Source organism: Hypomesus transpacificus, chromosome 22 (assembly GCF_021917145.1).
Source record: "Hypomesus transpacificus isolate Combined female chromosome 22, fHypTra1, whole genome shotgun sequence".
In the NCBI taxonomy this organism is placed as follows: Eukaryota; Metazoa; Chordata; class Actinopteri; order Osmeriformes; family Osmeridae; genus Hypomesus; species Hypomesus transpacificus.
In genome coordinates this window covers 863,389-882,952 of record NC_061081.1, presented here as the reverse complement: position 1 = coordinate 882,952, position 19,564 = coordinate 863,389, and the positions used below count along the sequence as shown (strand labels likewise).

The following is a 19,564-nucleotide window of genomic DNA, read 5'->3' as shown; positions in this document are numbered from 1 at the left end:
CCGTACACACTTTAGTATCTGGCCCTTTTCACTGCTCTCAGTCTCAAACATCCAGTCTCTGACTGCTCTGAATCGCCCACAGTCCTCCCTCACCCCCTGCTGAGTCTGCCTGCTGCCTGCCCAAAACCGCCCCTCCCTCCCCTCCCCTCCCCTCCCCTCCCCCTCCCCTCCCCTCCCCTCCCCTCCCCCCCTCCCCTCCCCTCCCCGTCCTCCCTCCCCTCCCACTCCTCCCTCCCCTCCCACTCCCCTCCCCGGCCTCCCTCCCCTCCCACTCCTCCCTCCCCTCCCACTCCTCCCACCCCTGCCTCTCTCTGCCCCTCACACAGGCGGACTAAGGAGTCTGAGTACGCTGTGAAGACATTCCACCTCTACAGCTGATTCCATTCCAAATGGAATTCGATGGAATAATTTCCATCGAAAAGCACAACTGGTATGACTATGTTGAATCGAGTTGTCTAAACGTGTGGGTGTGATGCACCGCATACTTCCTCCCAAAAGGGACCTCTGTATTGCACCAACGCGATTGCTGGAGCACCTCTTTTGTGCTATAACAGGACGGCTCACTTGACAGCAACTGAGGAGTTTGAGTTTGATGCTGACTGAAGTAACCCTGGTGTGGATGGTGGGGCAGGGACTAGATCAGAGGTTAATGTTACAATGTCAACCTTCCTAGAGCAAGAGGGAACAGAAACAGGGGCTCGGTCGATAACACTGGGGCAATCAGCCAGGGCTAGACAAACTCAACAAAACACTGGTTTGAGATCAGAAGACAATGGCTTGCTCTCCCCGCCCGCCGGACGCTGCCACGCTTTGGATGTCTTCCAGCCTCATGCCAACACCACCCCAACACACACACACAACACAAAGACACCCTCCTTCCACACACACGTCCGGATGCCTAGACTCTCTCTCTCTCTCTCTCTCCTCTCTCTCTCTCCTCTCTCTCTCTCTCTCTCTCTCTCTCTCTCTCTCTCTCTCTCTCTCTCTCTCTCTCTCTCTCTCTCTCTCTCTCTCTCTCTCTCTCTCTCTCTCTCTCTCTCTCTCTCTCTCTCTCTCTCTCTCTCTCTCTCTCTCTCTCTCTCTCTCTCTCTGCAAATGTTTTTGGCTTTTTTTTTGACAAACAAAAGTTTGTTATTGTGCGTACTGAAGTGTGGTCTCTGTTCTGTGCCCACTGTCCCCCTGGGTCGACGCTGGCCCCATGTACCAGCTGCGAGGAGGCAGAAGGGGCTCTGGGTCCTTCAGAGAGATTTGTACCCCGTCCTGGGCACTGCCAACAACGTCCTGCCCAGTCCACCATTGAAACAGAGCTTCTGGCAGTGTTCTGACTCATATTACCTCTGAAAGGCTTTGTGCTCTGTAATCACATCCAGACTCCACGTTTCATCTTTTTTTAAATAAACTCCACATACTGCAAATTATTGATTCCTGAATTGTATACTGTAAATGAACAAGGGGCAGTAGTGACAACACATCGTGAGCATCATGTGGCCCACTGTGGCCTCACTACACAGCGTTTACACATTGGGAACTCCATTTCTCAAGCCTGTGACAGGTGGATAGTATCAACATGCTATGATTTGTGGGTGGTGTGGTCCATTCATTACGCTGGTAACAATAGAGGCTGTATGCACATTTGCTGGCTGTTGACCTAAATGGTGCCGTTTAATCCAGCCTTGGCCCTGAAAACTATTCATGCCTGACAATCAAACAAGGGCCCGGTGCCTGTTGTACCCTCCAGCGACAGGGAGGGAGAGGAGGAGGGAGAGAAGGATAATCCTTGACCTATTCCATACATCTTCACTGGTGGGGAAGGGGAGGAGGGCTGAGTTTCCAATCAAAACAGATAGAGAGTGATATATTCTATATTCTGAACCAGGATCAGCTAAGTGTGTGTGTGTGTGTAGCAGTGTGTGTGTGTGTGGGGGGGGGGGCATTGTTACAGGGTGAGGGCCCCCCACAACCAAACAGGCTGAGCCATTCATCTCCTTTCATTGCAGATAATCCACCCCAGTGGATGGCTCAGTCAGCTCCCCTAACTCGAAACATGCACACTTTAGCAGGCAGACACATGGGTATCGGACAAAGAAACACACACGCGCACGCCCGCATTTGAAAAGAAGACACACACACACACTCACAATGAAACATGAAAGACATCTACAAATGCAGCCACGTTGTAAACACAGAAAAAGGGCTTGTCTGAATCTCCAAAAACCTTTATTTTTGTATACGTTTTTTCATCCAATTATCAATCCAGAAACAAACTGTCCCATTAGCTCAGCTCCCCTACGTATTCATACTGTTTATTACAGTGCTAGGGAGGCACTTCAGAGGGAGAGAAGACCGCAGTGGCCTCGATCATCCCAGGCCTCTACAATACAGTCCCCCCCTCTGGATAACGAGCTGAATGTCATCCTGATTACATCACACGGGGACATCCATTCATTCTACCAGGGTCATGGAAGAGCAGGCTATTACAAAGCTGTTCTATTTGCTTAGAATGGGCAAGGTGGTTGGACAGAGAATACATCACTTTGAAACTGAACAAACCAGGATGTCCAAGCGTGCTCTCTGGGGCCTGAAGAACCTGAACTGCCTGAGGCCGTCGCTCTTCTCCTCATTGGCTGAGGAAGAGTGACTCGTCTGGTTAGCGAAAAGGCAGTGCCCACCTACGATCAATGTACAGGATGAGACACATTTGTCGATTACCCATGCCTTTGCGTATTTTGCTCATGGACTCTGACGACATGGGCCCTGCTTTAGCTTTTACAATGAATAACAGTCTATACTGTTATTCATTGTAATAATAAATGATGGCGGAAAACACATTGAATATGAAGTAATGTGGACCTACGTCAGACTACAAACCACTTTGTTCCCATGGAGATAAACCATTGTGTCTCCCGAGGGGAACAACATTACCCAGAATGCCCCGGTGTACAGACTGCAATTGGATCCTGTCACTTGAGATGCTGGTGAACTAAGCACTCTAGTTACCTGTTTCCAAAACCCCCAAGATAGCACCCCAAGTGCTTGTGCTGCTCTGCAAAAGGATTCTATTCTGGTTGTAGCCGGACTGTCAGGGAATTAAATTGTCAGCACTGAAAAAGACCAAATAAGCAGCAGAAGGTTGTGTACTGTGGATATTGCCAACTCTGTATCCCCTGAAACAGCCTCATGTCTAATCTCTGTCTACATGCTCCCTAATGCATCATATCCCAAGGCCGGGCACATTGCAGATTTACGGAGGTCAAAGGTTTTGATTCATTTTCTTTCCTAACGAGAACTGTAGCTCCAAAATTGAGCCGATCTGCTAGTCAGCTGTCTAGCACAGTAGGACACCAGAGGGAGGGGGAGGAGAGGGAAAACAGAGGGGGAGAGAAAAGAAGAGGGGGAGGAGCCGAGGCTGGGGGGGGCAGTTGTATGCGGATCCAGAGATGGGGGTGGGGAGAGTCTCTCCATCCCTCTCCTCTCTCTTCCTCCTGTGAGAGGCGTGCTTGGCTTGCCCTTCGCAGGGTCCTTATCTGAGCTCATACAATCATCTGGGTGCAGTCAGGTTCCTTCTGGTCCTATAGTCAGCTGCATGTGATAATCATAATGTCATCATAATGTTACCAGGAGAGTCAAGTCTCCAAAGGGGACAGTGGGGGCCTTTGACACGGTGGAATCACTTGCATCTCAGCCCAAACAGAAGGGTGACTCTGAAAAAGGCTACCTGCCTATACAGTCGCCATGCCCCATTGGGCAAATGCTTTTGAATTATTTTGTCTTGACAACAGATAAAGTTAGTACTGTATAGCATGAGCACAAATATGTTCCTATAAATGGCAATGGAGAGTTGCTGCTGGTCCAGCAAGCTAGGCTGGAGGTTTTAACAGTTTCTCATTCTGATTCCTTTCCCGATCCAAATTGCTTGTATTCTCTTGCAACCCGTGCAGCTTTGAGATGCTAAACAGCACAGAGTTTACTCACAAAAGCAGCAGCTGATTTCGTTGGTTGCCATTGGCGCAGATATCAATTAACATTCGTTCAGAGAAGCAGCTTAGAAATCGACTGGAGAGAGTGGACTGAGGGCTGCATTGTGTAGAATATGCACACACACACACACACCTGACAGCTGCACTTTAACCCCCGCCTCCTTATACGTCAGCTTATACGTCTAATTATCCGGTGCTGGTCAAGATCCCGGTAAGAGGGCTAGTGGGGGTTGGGTTTAGGGAGGGGATGGCGGAGGGTTTTGTGAGGGGGATGGGTGTAGTTGCAGACTGGGACCTGTGATTTCATTGTGGAGGAGCAGATGGCAGGCAGTGCTGGGGTGGCGTCTTTCGTCTGGTGCGCACCGCTAAAAGGGTGAAGGGGTTTTGATCAACTCTTATTTATTCAAAGGCCTCTGTCGTCATTTTGGTGCTGGACGCTGTTAGCCGAGATGCTAGTGGTTATGCTAAATTGAAAGCTCTTATTTGAAGGACTTAAGAAAGTACTTACACCGACAAAGCCTTTGCGAAAGCCCGAAACACGACCAATCTTATGTCTTTTGGAGGGAATTACATTACTTGAGGGGGACTTTGAGATTTGAAAGTACATGCCAGAAAGTCTTGCTTAGCCATGACAACAACAGCATCCAGTTAAGGAGTCTTGACAAGAAGGACTAGCTGAAATAACTTGTCTCCGAGGCCCTGTCTCACACCTTCCAAAGGACGTGTCAGTCTTAATAGAGCGTGACGTTATGGCACGACATCCAAATATGCCCTGGGAGAGCATTCACAGTACAGTGCAGAGGCCTGTCCTGTGAAGTGTCACTTAATTCTTTTGTTGCTAGGCAGATGGGGAAAAGATGAGGCAGAGGGAAAAGAAGCCAAATAGTACTAATATTATTATTTTTTTGTGCCTACGTATACACAATGCATTTAAGGTCAAATACATTAGAAGACAGGAAAACTTTGAGAGAGGTATTTAGACAGTTATACAATCATAATTCCAGAAACCACATTTCTAGTTTCAAAGGGTTCTGGTTACAAGCCTGCATGGTTAAACCTCAAAACAGACGACTGTAATTCAATTGAGCAACTTTGACGATGTTAACAGGCAAAATGAGACTCCTGTCCACCATAATATCCTCTCAGGCCCATAGAAACTCAGTGTTTTATGTCTACTTTAAGTTACTCATGCAACACAGTGATGTAGTTTAGCTGTGTTTCGATGGATACCGGGTGAAAAGGCCATGGCCTCAAAATCTCAACCCCATTTGTTGATCCAATGAAGACAAACAAGCAAAGCAAAACAAAAACAAACGTTCGTGGTGGACAGTGTCATGTTGGACAGAAGGCCTCAGTTTGCTTGAGGGGGAGAGAGAGATATATAGATAGTTAGATAGATAGATAGATAGATAAAGAGAGAGAGAGACAAAGGGACAGAGGAAACAAGAAGAGAAAGAAAATATATAGAGAGAAGGGGCTGCTTGTTGGCTGAAATTATTTCAGGTCTGATGGGTGAGAAGGACATCTGTCACGTTCTCTTCAGCCCAGTCATGCCAGACAGGCAAGATTGGCTGTGTGGTGCTGGGATGGTGGTCACAGGGGCAGGTGGGAAAGGCTGATTTAGACCTCCAACGTTCGGTTGGCAACAACTGTTGGGGGAGAAATTCTTGGCGGAGTATCGTGACTATGGTTCCTGAAATAATATCATGCTCAATGTTGATGTGTGAGCAGTAGGGATCTAATGGGAGGCCTACATGTAGGTCTATTCGTACCGCAAATTCACTACATGATACTGATGTCACGGCGCATGCAGTCAAAGAATACATCTTCAGTCAGTAACAGGCATTTCTACTTTATGGAAACAGAACCGTGACTTCTGTGCACTTTTACACCCCTAGTGAGCAGTAGTAATTGTTCGCGCCGAGAACATGCTGTTACCGAGCTAACGCAACGGCATCAACAAAAATCAGCTTTTCAGAACAAGCAACAGTGTGGTTAGTGTGGAAGTTAGGGTTTAATGACCCTCTGTGGAACATGTAGCTGTAACACGCAGCAGGGGTTGCGGCACCATCAGGGTATGAAAGTAGTCACAGAGATGTCAATCAACTAATGGAGTTGATCTTTAGAGTGGAACAGAATGCACGTGACACACCCTGACAGGAAGCAGAGTGATCCATCACAGGAAATGAAAGGTTGGAGCTAATGGGGTTTGTGTGTATCATTAACAACCCATGGTTCTAATGCTGTCCGTCATCTAGGGAAGGCCCGCACAAACAAGCTGTCATCAAGGAGCTCTGTGATTTGATATCACAACAGACATCAGCGGGAAGATTGTAGATTTAATCAATTCAAAATTAAGTGAATGAATGGGGTGGTTAAAAGTAACTTCTGAAAACAAAGATGTGAAATTGGTCAAAGGTTCCTGCAGATGCAAATGAGCCGATCTCTCGGCCACAGCGAAAGGAAAGTGATTGCGTTCATTACGCAATAAATGATGGTGTGGCTGCATCGCAGTGGCCATCAATCATGTTTTAAGTGCTTTAGGTACATTAGGCTTCCTGTGAAGCCCCACTGGTCTAATACCACCATTAAGGCTGAGCGGGAAAAACAGTTTGCCAACAGTTTTTAAAGAAGGATATTAATTCCATAACAACGCTCAGTGTGGTGCACACATATGGCAACCAAGTACAGCTCATAAAAAAGTTCTGATAGAATTTTTAACAAGTAGTGGTGGGAAGGAGTGTTCCAGACATTTCCATAATATTAGCATATTTGCATATGAATAGGAGCTAGCGGGCGATTTTTGCATAGCTTGGATAAAACAGGAACCCATGCGTAAGGAAGGTGGGGGTTTGGGGTTTCCTTGGGAAATTCCAGAGATAGACAGCATTCCAGACAAGCCTGGGGCTCCCATCTGGATTCACCACTGGCATGGAGGCAAATCCCCAGTGACATCATCAGTGTGAGACGCCAACCACACATATTCTAGCAGACATGGGTTTCACAGGATCTGCGTGGCTAAATCCGTCCTTGGGGACAACAGAGGGAACGTACCCTCTTTTTTCCTCCCTCTCACTGTGCCTCTTATCTCCCAAGTATCCAGGGTTCGTCTAGTTTCTGTGTAGTCTGCATCAATGGATGAAGGGAGTCAGTCAAATAGTATGGTTGTCTGGGTGGAAATAGGTGGCTTAAAGAAATTTGAGTATAAAATCTTACTGAAGTTGTTAAGCTCGTCAGTCCAACAGCTGAATGTGGTTGGAGTGGTCCCTTTGGGGATCGGGAGAGACAATGACAGTCACATCAAAGCTTCTTGTCATCGAAATTGGGTGGAATTAGTCCTGAAGGGGGATCTACTGGCATCCATCACAAGATCGGTCCAGGTGAGACATCTGCATTTCACAGACTTGGCAGTTCTGAGGGAGCAGTCAATTCAGTTTAAGTGACAGGTGATCTTTCCCAGCAGCGATGTCCATAGTTTTCTTTCCCTCCCAATGTCATGATGGAAGAGGAGCATCAAACATCTCTGTTGAAGGCTCTTGATGGGTATAAACATATTTCAGTCTTGCTTTCACAGAGGTTAAAGTGAATGTGGACAGCTACTGCACGGTCACAGATGACTACAAGCACTTTCATCCTCTCAGATGTCATCATCTTTGCTCTCTGAAACCACAACAATTCAAAAGGACATGCAGAGAAGGGCTTTGCTGAATAGGTGACTGCCTCTCTTGCAGTGTCGTGGTGACAGGAGCTGTATGACTTGTCGGGGGATGTCAGCGATGTTTTCCTGTCCAGGACACGGATGGGTTTGTCTGTGAAGAGAGGCCTTGTCAGGCCATCAGTGTCCGAGCAGAATTGCGGCTCTAGTGAGTCACTACCATGGCTCGTCTGTGAAGATTCTCCACCGGATGACAGGAAGGAAGGGTCAGCTGGGTTTGTTTTCTGCTGGCGGACGGTCTCGAGACTCAGCTGTTTGGAATTTGAGGAACGGTGCACTCTCACTGTACATCCTGTGGTCCGTCACTAAAACCCTTACACAGTTATTAGCTCTATGTAGTTGTCTGAATGTACTTACTTTAAAGAATTGGTTATTGTGGGTAATAATGTGAGGTACCTGGCTACCTGACATGACCTTCACATAAATCAGTTTTAGACTAAATACAGGGGAACTATGTATTTTGTAACAAGGTCTAATTCATGAAAGAGGTAGAAGGGATATGTCCATGTCCTTTTCAGTGGAATACCAACAGGGTATTCAGTCCTTCCAATCACAAAATCCCCTTCTCTCCAACAGCAGACAATCTCTAGGAAATCCCTGGACCTAATCTACTGGATTTAAATATTCATGATGGGCTTTCGCTCCAGATGAGGCAGCATTTTGTATCGACCAAAGGCATGATGGGATATTAAAACAGGGACCATGTGCTTCTCATCATTTCCTTGTTGTGTAACATCAGCAGGGGTCTAGATGGGATTTTTAAATGGGGACATTGATCATGACATAAATGTCCCATGAGGCTGCTTGCTCCAGTCTTTTTTCTTTATAGCCTTGCATGACTAAATGGAGGTCGGTGAGGTAGAGGAGGATACGGTCATAAAATATAGTTTGAGGCTGCTGTGCTACAACACATTACCTGAGTCAAACCAAATAATTGTCGCATAATAGTGTTTCGTGGATTAAGGGGGGCATAATTACCTAGACTGCTGACACAGCTGAACCAAATAAATCAGATTGCCATTTTACAGATGAGGATTTGGAATTTGGAGAGTTCTCATTCGCCGTCCCATTGGGGTCTGATATTGCACGTTAAAATATCCCGTTCAACTTGATGTGCTGCAGTAGGGCGTGTTTGAACATACTGGAAAGAGACTATATCCTTGCCGCACTGTACAGGAGTTTTGCTGAATCATTTCTCTCTCTCTCTCTCTCTCTCTCTCTCTCTCTCTGTCTCTGTCTCTCTCTCTGTCTCTCTGTCTCTCTCTCTCTCTTTCAAAAAATAATCTTTTCAATAAGATTAAGACTGGATTACAGGGAAGGATAATGGATATGAAAAGTTGGATAACTCATTGGATTGCAGTGGCATTTTTGCCACTTGCTGGGTCATGAGTTCAATGGCCACGCCCTAATGAACACATAATAGACATAATAGACACTTCAACATTGACTTTGAAAATACATGTTTTTTTGGTGGATGACTGAGTCTATATCTGCTGCCCACGTCAAGCCTGCTCATCCCATTTCCCCCACACTACAGAACCTCTCCTACCTGTTTCCCTTCCAGCGTGTAAAGCCTCTTCACCGCCCCAGAGTCCAGCTTGATGGCGTCGGTGATGTCGGTGAGCACCTGCTCGAAAGAGTGTGCAGTCTTCTTGTTGAGCAGGATGCGGACAGCCTTGCGCGGCTTCACGCCGCTGCGGATGACGGTTACCAGCTTGGGCTTGATGAAGTCCTTGGACTCGCGCTGTAGCTCACTCTTCACCAGCGTGCTGAGGGACGAGAGGGAGCGCGACGCGCCCGCCTTGATGCCCACCGACCAGTTGGGGTTGACGTTCTTGGTGTAGTCCACGTGGCGGTAGGGCTCGTTGGAGGCACACACATAGCTCTCACCTGGGGAGAAGAGATGGGAGGGAGGGTAAAGGTGATACCAAACCAAAGAGGAGTTTGGTCAAGGAACACAACAGGCAACATAACAGCCTCAAATGTAGTCCAACCTATGCTTGCTTCCAGCAAAAGATGTTTTGCAAATCGTGTATTCTACACAAATCAAGTAAATACTCTCACTATCAAGTCGAAATTAACCGTCTACTGTCCAAAATAATATGTTTTAGTTTGACTAACGTCTTGATAGATAACTTTACCCTGGGCAACAAAGAGTTAACATTCCTCTGCGGAACAAAAAGGCACATTGAGAGGTCAAGTCAGTCTCTCTCTCTCTCTTTTTCTCTCTCACTGTCTCTTTCTCACACACACTGTCCCTTCTCTCTCTCTCTCTCTCTCTCTCTCCCTCCCCCCCTCCTTCTTTTATTTTCCTCAAGCCGTTGCACTGGCCTCGCTCCAAAGCAAAGTATTTTTGCTTTGTTCGCAAACGTGCCATTGTAGCAGTTAGCAAGTGGGTGCTTCCTCTCCATGCAAGACTGGTGTGACAACTCGAAGGACTTCACTGGTAAATTAAATCGCGAGGTGGGAGGGAGGAAGCTATGCCTGCCTGTTTACAGTGCTTGTTTGTAGGGTAACAAATGTGGTTCCCATTTGGTTGCCAATGAGGCAAGTAAGGAGAGGGAGAAACGGCAAGAGAGAGAAAAAGAGAGAGACCGTGACATAAAGAGAAAGAGACGATTGCCTAGAAACATTGTCTATATCTCTTGTGCTGGAAGGATTTCCCAGGCGGCACACAGACGCTGAACATGATATGGATGGCCTTTCCTCTCGAGTTGACAGCCTCTCATGGCTGACCCCATCGATGATGACGTTCTTCCTCTGCTCTATAACAGTAAACATCCCACCACAACATGCCATTCTACACAAGGACTGTGGGCACAGCTATGGGCTGGATAGGACGGATAAGGATAAGGATAGGAATCTGGAGTAGTATGGAGATAATATGCCAAAAACCTCATATGATTACACTATTTTAAAATTGTCAATGATATGGTGCTGTGAACCAATTAGCACATCATCCATTACTCAATTACCTGAAAAGTGAAAATAAAATCATGAAGGTGAAATAATCAGCTAGTTAATGCTAAAGTTAATAAGCCTAATATCCTGGCAACAACACCACTCAAAAAAATGCAACACATGAAATGTGGCTGTGAAAAACACCTGCTGGCTCCAAAAGAAAACAGGTGTCACCCCTCGCGGAGCTGAGAAGAGAATCATCCGGCATGGGGGCGGTGTCAGAAGGTACCAGGAAAGGGAGACGGTAGGAACGTTACCAGAAGTGGTACACATTTGATAGGGATTTGGTGTGTTTGGGAATTATGGAACAGTAGAGACAAGATATAAATCTATGGAGAGGACAGATTTATGTTGAGCACATTTCTGACCTAAACCAAGGTGAACGACTTTGGATGGGTCACAAGGCTGACTTTTGGGGGTGCTGCGTGTGCTGCTGTCCATGGTGCTGAGATTAACACGCCGTTACTGGCCTCGGGTTGACATCATTACAAAGTGCTCTGAAGTTTCACTTCTGCTCTCATTCCTGGGCGACAAGGTCATCTAGCATTCAGTTCCCTTTCTCCCGTTGGCGTCACGAGCCAGAGGCACCGCGAAACAGAGAAGGACAGAGAAAGCGGGAGCGATCAAGGGAGTTAGAGGTGTGAGACAAACCTTCCCCTGATACTTACCGTTGTGAAACCAGCAATTAACCAAGGGCTAATTAACCAGCCAGGCCACAGCTGGAGAGACCTCCCCACTCAGAATAGTAAGATGGAGGGAAAAAAAGAGGAGCTGCTATTAATTCAGTGTCTGACAGAGCAGAGGGGTCCCTCTATGATATGTGACCGGTGACTGGAGGTAAGAGTACCCTCAGGGGGGTAAGAGGGCTCAGGTGTGACATCACTGGATAGGTTAGGGGTCCCCAGGACACTCTTCAGGGGCCTGAGCTCAGATGAGGCCCAGCTGAGACCTTTAACAAGGGGCCTTCATGCAAAGCCAGCTGCTGACTGCGGAGGAACCCATCACAGTGGCCACTCATCTGTCACTAAAGGTAATACACACACCATCACTCACAGGGGAAGTGAGAGACAAGGAGGGTTTAAGAGCCTAATAATATAGTGGTATGCTGTAATTTGTGTAGTTCTCATAAATCAAAGTCAAATACACTCTAAAATATCGGAGTCAAGACTCCCCTTGCAAATGTACTGGAAGTTAACAATATGATGTCGTATGAGCAAGACTATGCCCAGTCTAGGGGCTCCCAGCACAGCTGGAGGCAAGGATCTCTGCTGCTGACACACTCATCCCACTCTGCCAAGAGGGATTGCATGTGAATGGGCCTTGATTGGGTTTACACACAAAAGCCCCTCCACCCTCTTGCAGCCTTCAATCAATTGGGGCAGGCTGAGCTGGGCAGTTTCTGCAGTCCCCCCCCCCCCCCCCCCCCCCGACCAATTTGATAGCTGAGTAAACAAAGACAAGACTCTGGTGTTTGGCCTCCAGCGTCTACAGCCAGGAAAGCTTCTGCTGGGCCGAGACAGTCCGTTACTACATTCCTATTCCTCCGACGAGACGGACCCTGACTCGGACTGTGCCCCTCTTCCACAGCAGGGGGACCTTGAGGGGCTACTTGTGTGAGACCGTTGGGTCACAGTGGGGTGACTGCAGACTGATCATGTCAAGGCTTTGTTTTACAATGAGTAGGGAGAGAGAGTAGATATAACAAGTGGCATAGCTTTGAACACATGCCAATATGTTATATGTATATGTGTTATATGGCTCCACTATATTGGTTTGTGAACATGGTTTAGGTGTGAAAGTATTTAATTACCATTCCTGTACTGTATCTCACTAAGTGAGCTAGAGATACTTCTTGGCTGCAACTTGACCACAATCTCTCCACTCATTCCAACCCAGAAGAGATGCTATGGGTCTCTCTGGAGCGAACAGTGACCTACATCTACCCTGATGGAATCTCTCTGGGGGAGAGAGAGGAACAAGTGGTGCAGAGCATCCGATTTGGGAGGATGTCAGTTGGAAATAGACTTGTGAGGTGAGATGAGGGAGGGGAGAGGGAAGGGTGAGTCTGCAGTGCGGAGGTGCAGAGGGAGATTGCTACCTAGAGTGCTCACCACCTTTGGCTGCTACATTTAGTCATTTAACATTTACATTTAGTCATTTAGGCTGCTAAAAGAGGATTGGCTCTAGAGGTCAAGGTGCAGACTGGATGGCAGCGCCAAACATGTAGATGAATTGACTGCCACATAGATGCTGCTCTCACTGTATGCTATGCAGCTCACATGGAGAGAGACCATGGGAACCATAGAGATGAAAGACATACAGATGTTATATGTATGATTTGATCACAGATTAGATCAAGCTGATGCAGAAAATGAACATTAAACCTACATGGATGACTTTAAGTCCCTTTTTTTTATTATTACACTCATCTCAAGTCTGTTTTGCAGTTGTGATGCTATTATTGACACAACCACCGTGGTGGGAGTCGGGCAGAATATTGATTTCTTTCAACGTTTAATAGGTTATGAAGCCTGCAACGACCACATGAAACACATGCACACGCTTTCTCTCTCTACCCCAAGTGAAGTCAATAAAGATCAATGCATATTAACATTGAGTTGTACTACAGCCCAGCCCAGCATTCCATGGGTGTGTCTGGCTGTGCATTCATCATTCTCTGACTGCTGCAGAGCACTGGGTCACACGTGTCAACATTGCTTTGTCAAACTGGGAGCCCTACTGGTTCACTGCCGGAGTCACTGAGTTCAGTGTTCTTATGTTCATGCCAAGCATCTAAGGTATAATAATTGATTATTTTCATCTTATCTATCTCACATGACCAAAACAAAACTTTCACTCTTTGCAAGTCACATGGGACGAGGCCCCTGCAACTATTCACAGTATTTTAAACCAGGAGTTACAAACATAGTTTAGTAGTCCATTCACCCTGCTCAGAGGAAAGCTGATAATACACTTGACAAAATTCTACTCACTTATCAATATGCGCATTTAGAGTTGACGTATTGATCTCCCCACATGATGTATGTATTCATATGGCAGGAAGCTAGATTTAGTCAACTTACCTTCCACTAGCTCATCTAGGCTTGTGATCCTTTTGCCGGCGTCCACCGAATACAGAGTCCGAACACCTTGGGGAAGGTTAACGTTGTCCGAAAGGGACCGGGTGAGTTCCATGAGTAAGGCGTCCAATGACCTAAAACGGTCGTGAGACACGGCGTACACCAAACCTTTAAAGTATCTGTCTCCATTTCTGTAGAAACGTACTTTCTTTGCTTTCTTCTCCGATGTCAAAGACTGTAGTGTGCGCGTACGATAGAAGCTACAGTGCGCGCTGTGAGCCGGGCTCGGCACGAGACCGTTACCTCTGGAACCTGAATGTGAGCCCGAGCTGTTGGCCCGTGATGACCGGTGCGTCTTGTCTCGTTCCTCGAAGTGTTCAAATTCAATACTTCTGCTGAGTGACATGTTTGTGTTTCTTACTATATAATCCTAATTAAAACACACGCGTCCGTTTAGCTTTTGTTTTCCCAATGAATTGTGCCAAATACGTTGGCTGATGCAGTAAACTGGTCTACCCAGAACACCGTGAACGTTATCTCCCACCGCAATGATTCAAATACAAAGTGCAATATTGATTGTAGCCACAGTTACAGGCTAGAAATCTTACCGTACCCTGGAAAACTTACTAAACGGAAAGGACTAAGAGGAACGATTACAGCTTCATAACCTGACAGCTACAGCAGTTTTCCAAAAACCTTGAATCAATACCAGGTGAAAGTAGTCCGGTCTTGATTGATTGCCTAAGGATGGTTTATCAATAACAGCTTTTCCGTAAAGAGAAATTTCCCAAAGATATTAATGTATCCGATTGTAAATGCGGATGAAACGCATTGAATGTTATAAAGCAAATATACATAGCATCAGAACCTGCTTCTAATTCCACAGAATTTAACAAATCCGCATGCTTGACACCGCAAGCCTCCTCTTGTTTTCACATCCTCCTTGTGACAGTCTGCACTAGTTTTACTGTAGCAGTAACACGAGAGGCTGTCCTGTCACCCAAATCAACGGGGAGGGTGGAGGATTGATCTGCCTCAGGGTCCTAACGCACTCCGGTGAGCCGCTCTATTGTTTTGCAACTGCGCATCTGAACTACACATTATTCCGGTATGACTTCAATATATAAACATTTTAAGTCATCAATAGTTCATTTGAATATGCTGATGGAGGCTTTAATGATGAGTTATAGTGCTCATTGTGTATAGTGAAATATGAGTACAGTTAAAGAGCAAGAATGTTTGATGAAGCAGTCAAATAGAGACTGTAGATGGATAAATTGATTGAACATGTAAACCTGCGTGAGAGTATGCGTGTCTAGCTAGTCAGCTGGTATCCACCAAGGTCACAATTTACAGTGGCAGTGGATTATCACATGCTGTGTGATGCCACTCTGCTTGTGCCACTCAGTCCCAAACAGGCACCTATGTGCGTCACCACCTGGCACAGCACTGATGCTCGTGTTTCAGTTTGCTGCTACAGAAACTGCAAACCAAGCTGCATCCACGAATCACAGTAACTATGCTACCATTGTTTCTTTAACCTGTGAAGAAAAAGGCAATTACAGTGTTACTTTTACTGTAAAGCTCAATTATAATATTAAAAAAGGACAGAATTGAATGCAACCACCATGTCAATATCACCACAACTCCCATCAGGGCTGTTGGGTGTAATGTAAACAGAACACTCAGGATCTTGTTCTATACCGTCTACCTCTTAACTGACAATGCCTGGATGTGAGTGGGTGGGGAGAGAGAAACACATTTTGACCTAACTGACATTTCTCTCCTCAGAGGTCAGGCTCTGCATATCCATGACACAGACACAACAATAGGACAGGTCTTATTATGTTCAATAGTACATCACTTTTATCTTTCATTCACAATAAATTTCAATTGATTCATTGGAAATTGGTATTGTATATATTATATTTAAAAAGGGGAAAACAAATCGAAAAAAATAAAAATATGAAAAATCTGTCATCTGGCCGGAAACAAATAGGAAGTAGAGTGTCCTACAGGAAGAGGAAATCCTGTTGACAATGACAAAGCAGAGAATTCCCCCAAAAGAAAAAAATCCCTCTCTTGAAAATGACAAAGAGGGTAAAAGAAGGTAAAATTGGATAGCAATCACTAGGAAGATAAGCAGTAGGCCTTCCCTCATATCTGCTATGCTGTTTAAAAATGACTTTTTTGTGGATTTAGAGGAATATACTCACCAGAGGTATTTGCTTCGGAAACACTAAGGACAACAATCACATGGACAATGTTGAATTGATGGATAAAAGCATTTAGAAATGGTTTATTAAGGTGTAATCCTGAAAAAAGAGAGAGAAAAAAGGAATTCTAAGAATAAATGAAGTTGCAGCACTTGTTTTTAAATTGTTCTATGATTTTTTGCATGGTGAGTTCATGGAACACATACAAACATGCTTTTGAGTAATGTGCCTCTTAATGTCTCGGGGATCAGAGGTCCAGGCACATGTAGCCAAGTGTGTTCGTATGAAAACACTTCATGAATGCATTGGATGCCAATTTTTCTTTACAATGTGTTTCGGTGGCGCCATCTAGTGAAAATCCATCACAGGTACTGTGGTCCTGTCATCGAGAAGCTGAGGTCCTCGAAGACTGTTGATAATGTGAGATTTAGAAAATAATATTTGAATACTAATTTGATGATTGTACGGACAAAATCACATTCATGACAGAATGAGAGAGAATAATATATCCATGTTGTCAATAAATATGATTCCTTGTTCTCCATGTTAAAGATAGCATACGGCCATGCTTGAGTTGATACTTCCATGATTTGAAGTTGAGTTACCGAGTAACGGTACTTTGTTTTGTCCATGGTCCCCCATTAATTTTATTAGTTTATATTCTCAAATACTTAATCCCTCCACGTTTTCCAACTACTGCGAAAGCAAGCCTCACGAGATCCAGGACTTGTGTAGAATGTTTTAACACCATGTAGGCCAGTAGTCGACCAGCTGGGTAGGACGTTTGCTGAAATTAAATAACCCCCCCCCCCCCCCAACCCCCACCGCTGATCACTATCAAGGCTAATTAAACTATAGCGGGTTGTCTCCAGTTTTCTACTACTGGGACATCTGTTGAAGAGGACCGCATTTCCCATGATGGCCCAGTTCTCTCACATTCCATTAACGGCAGTAGGCTACGGTGTCATCGTGAGGTGAGCTGGCACGATGCTAAGCAGTGTGAAGGGCACTCCAAAGACCAGCCGTCTCTTGACCAGGCTGTGGCAGGGAATGGATTAAAAATAGGGCTTAATAGGATTCATATTTTGATTTTGAAGTGATGTTTCTACACCAAGGAATATATATTGTAACCACAAGATGGAGCTATTCCGCTAATGCATGTCCAGCGCAACAGCATCAAAATTGCACTGCCGAGTTATAATTCTTGAAGCATTACTGCAGTCTCTGCTTAAAGGCACATTTCCTGCAATTAGATATTGCACGAGATGTACTGTTATGATAACTGAAATTAAGTACTGGTCACATGCTCTCTTTAACCCCTCTGCCAACGCACACACCCACAGATAGCGTGTGTGTCAGTGGATTACAAGTGTCAAGGACGGCCTTGGCATCCTATGGATCATACAACACTCTTCAAGCAGGAGGACCTCCTGCATCATAAATGGTCTTATTCAATCAATAACACACACTACCACACTACCACACGACCACACACACACACACAGGCTTGTAGATGAAAGGAATCATTACGCATCCATGAACGCTGTTATGAATCCGTCAAGCTAGTTATTCATTAGGGAAGGTGTAGGTGGGTTCATTCACTGCACTGAACTAATCGAGGTTGACACACGACAGTCAATCGAAGGCTCAGCCTGGATCTGTGCGGTCCCATCTCAGAAGCAACCGCTCCGAGTCTCCCTAGAGCAGGGGTGTCAAACTCATTTCGCATCGTGGGCCACATACGGCCTAGGGAGATGTCAAGTGGGCCGGACCATTAAAATTATACCATACTCTGCTATAAATAACCAAAATATCATGTCTTTCTTCTGTGTTATCTAGTTTAATTGATATAAAGACCATATCGTATAAAGTCCGTCCAACCGCTTTAACAAGTAATGATCTCTTCGGTGGTGTAGTTGGTTAAAGCGTTGTACGATTACATATTGTTAATGCGAATCTGGGATCCCAAGTTCGCGCCCCAGTCCAGTGAATCTCGTACGATATTCTTTAACTTTTACTGTGAGAAAATGACATAATTCTAAAGGCCTACGGATGTATCACAACATTTTAATGTGTGAGCACTAATATCAGATCAAAATGAACACATGTAGCCTTAATTAAATATTGAATAACGTAGGGTAGTCTACCGTCGGAGACAACCACTACGCCTCATTCAGCCAGTTTAAACGGCTGCTAGATGACGCTGTTCATTTTCAAAGCGCCGATAGTTCGGCTCTTTGGGCCGGCACAATCCGGAAGAAACCATCAAAGCTTCACAAGGCATCGTTCGCCCATCCCTAGTAGAGACCAAGGTATTAATTGATACCGTCTGCTGTTTTCAGTCTGTCTCAGTGATGCGGCTTGTCTTCTACTCTGATGGAAAGAGTGCAAAGAATTGCAGCGAATTAAAAATATTAATTCCATGTCTTTTATGCATTTTTTCCACTTTCAAATTATCCTGCGGGCCTGATCGAACCTCCTTGGGGGCCGGTTCCGGCCCGCGGGCCGTATGTTTGACACCCCTGCCCTAGAGAAATCAGCGAATGCACGTAGCTATCTATGAGCTATGCGGCTATTTGCTAGCATTGATCCTCTGCTGGATATCGTGGCTCACTGTATTGCTTTGTCTAAGTACATTGAGGGTTAACAAAGGCTAACGTTTTGACAGTGTCAAATGGTTGCTTAGCAGTATTCCTGGCTTCCTCACAAGCACCACAGAGGGATTTGTCTCAGTGCACCTGCATTACTATTAACACAATAAAATGCCCTTAAAATCTGACCTTTAGTCAAATCCTAAGGAAATCTGTTACCCCTTGTAATAGTAAGCAGACCATCTGAAAAGAAAAACAATGGCCTAAATTTGAGGTCAGAAATAAATATGTTCAAATTCATGGATTTACAGGATGGAACCCACTCATATTTCAACAGTTTACTTCTTTTTTGTAGGGGAGGGCTCCCTTCCCTACAGGAACAGAGACCATCCTAGAACTCTCCATTTTGGGGAGAGTGGAACAGAGGAAGGGCCTAATGAAGATGTGGACAGGACAGTGCAGCAGGCTCTTACCAACAGGCTCCTCTCACATCGGATGTGTCACAACATTAGCATTGTGAGCAGTTGGGCCCATTGACGGCTGCGATTCGCTGTGAATATTAACCACCATGTGGGTGACCAAGTCCACGCTATCCGGTCATCAGCACACCGACTCCCACGGCCTTCTCGAATGCCATAGCCCATGTGTAATGTGTAATGACACCATCTCCTTCTTCTCTCACAGCCAATGTGGTAGATAGCTCATTGGTCAATTTGTATTTCATCGTAGATCTGCCTACATGGATTTTACAGTAGAGCGCGTGAAGACATGTCCACAGGATCTTTGGATTGACTGACCAAATAAGGCTGTGACTCGTTATTGATGAATTTGGTTTAAAAGTCATGACTGTGTCATCTCTCCACACAATTGTGACAGTTTGAGTTCATCGTAAACAAATGGAGAGCTGTGTACGATCACAGTTAGCAGAGCGTTCCTGACGAGAGCATTGTGCAGCTTTCCCTTCTTGTAGTATGCAGGTTCAATGAGGACGCTGGAACCATGTGGCGAATGACACATTTGTCCC

At 45.5% G+C, this 19,564-nt stretch overlaps 1 protein-coding gene across 2 annotated transcripts in view; it reads right to left on the bottom strand.

The window, feature by feature from the left end:
* dclk2a (doublecortin-like kinase 2a) overlaps nt 1-14,681 on the bottom strand; it is a 39,059-nt gene extending 24,378 nt beyond the window's left edge. For both annotated transcript variants that reach the window (XM_047045928.1, XM_047045929.1), the window contains exons 1-2: nt 13,737-14,681; nt 9,242-9,582 (exon numbers count right to left, since the gene is read on the bottom strand). In XM_047045928.1, the coding sequence (XP_046901884.1) occupies nt 9,242-9,582; nt 13,737-14,139 (744 nt within the window). In that variant the 5' untranslated portion in view covers nt 14,140-14,681. The remainder of the gene's footprint in view (nt 1-9,241; nt 9,583-13,736) is intronic.
* Between the last annotated feature and the right edge of the window lie 4,883 nt (nt 14,682-19,564).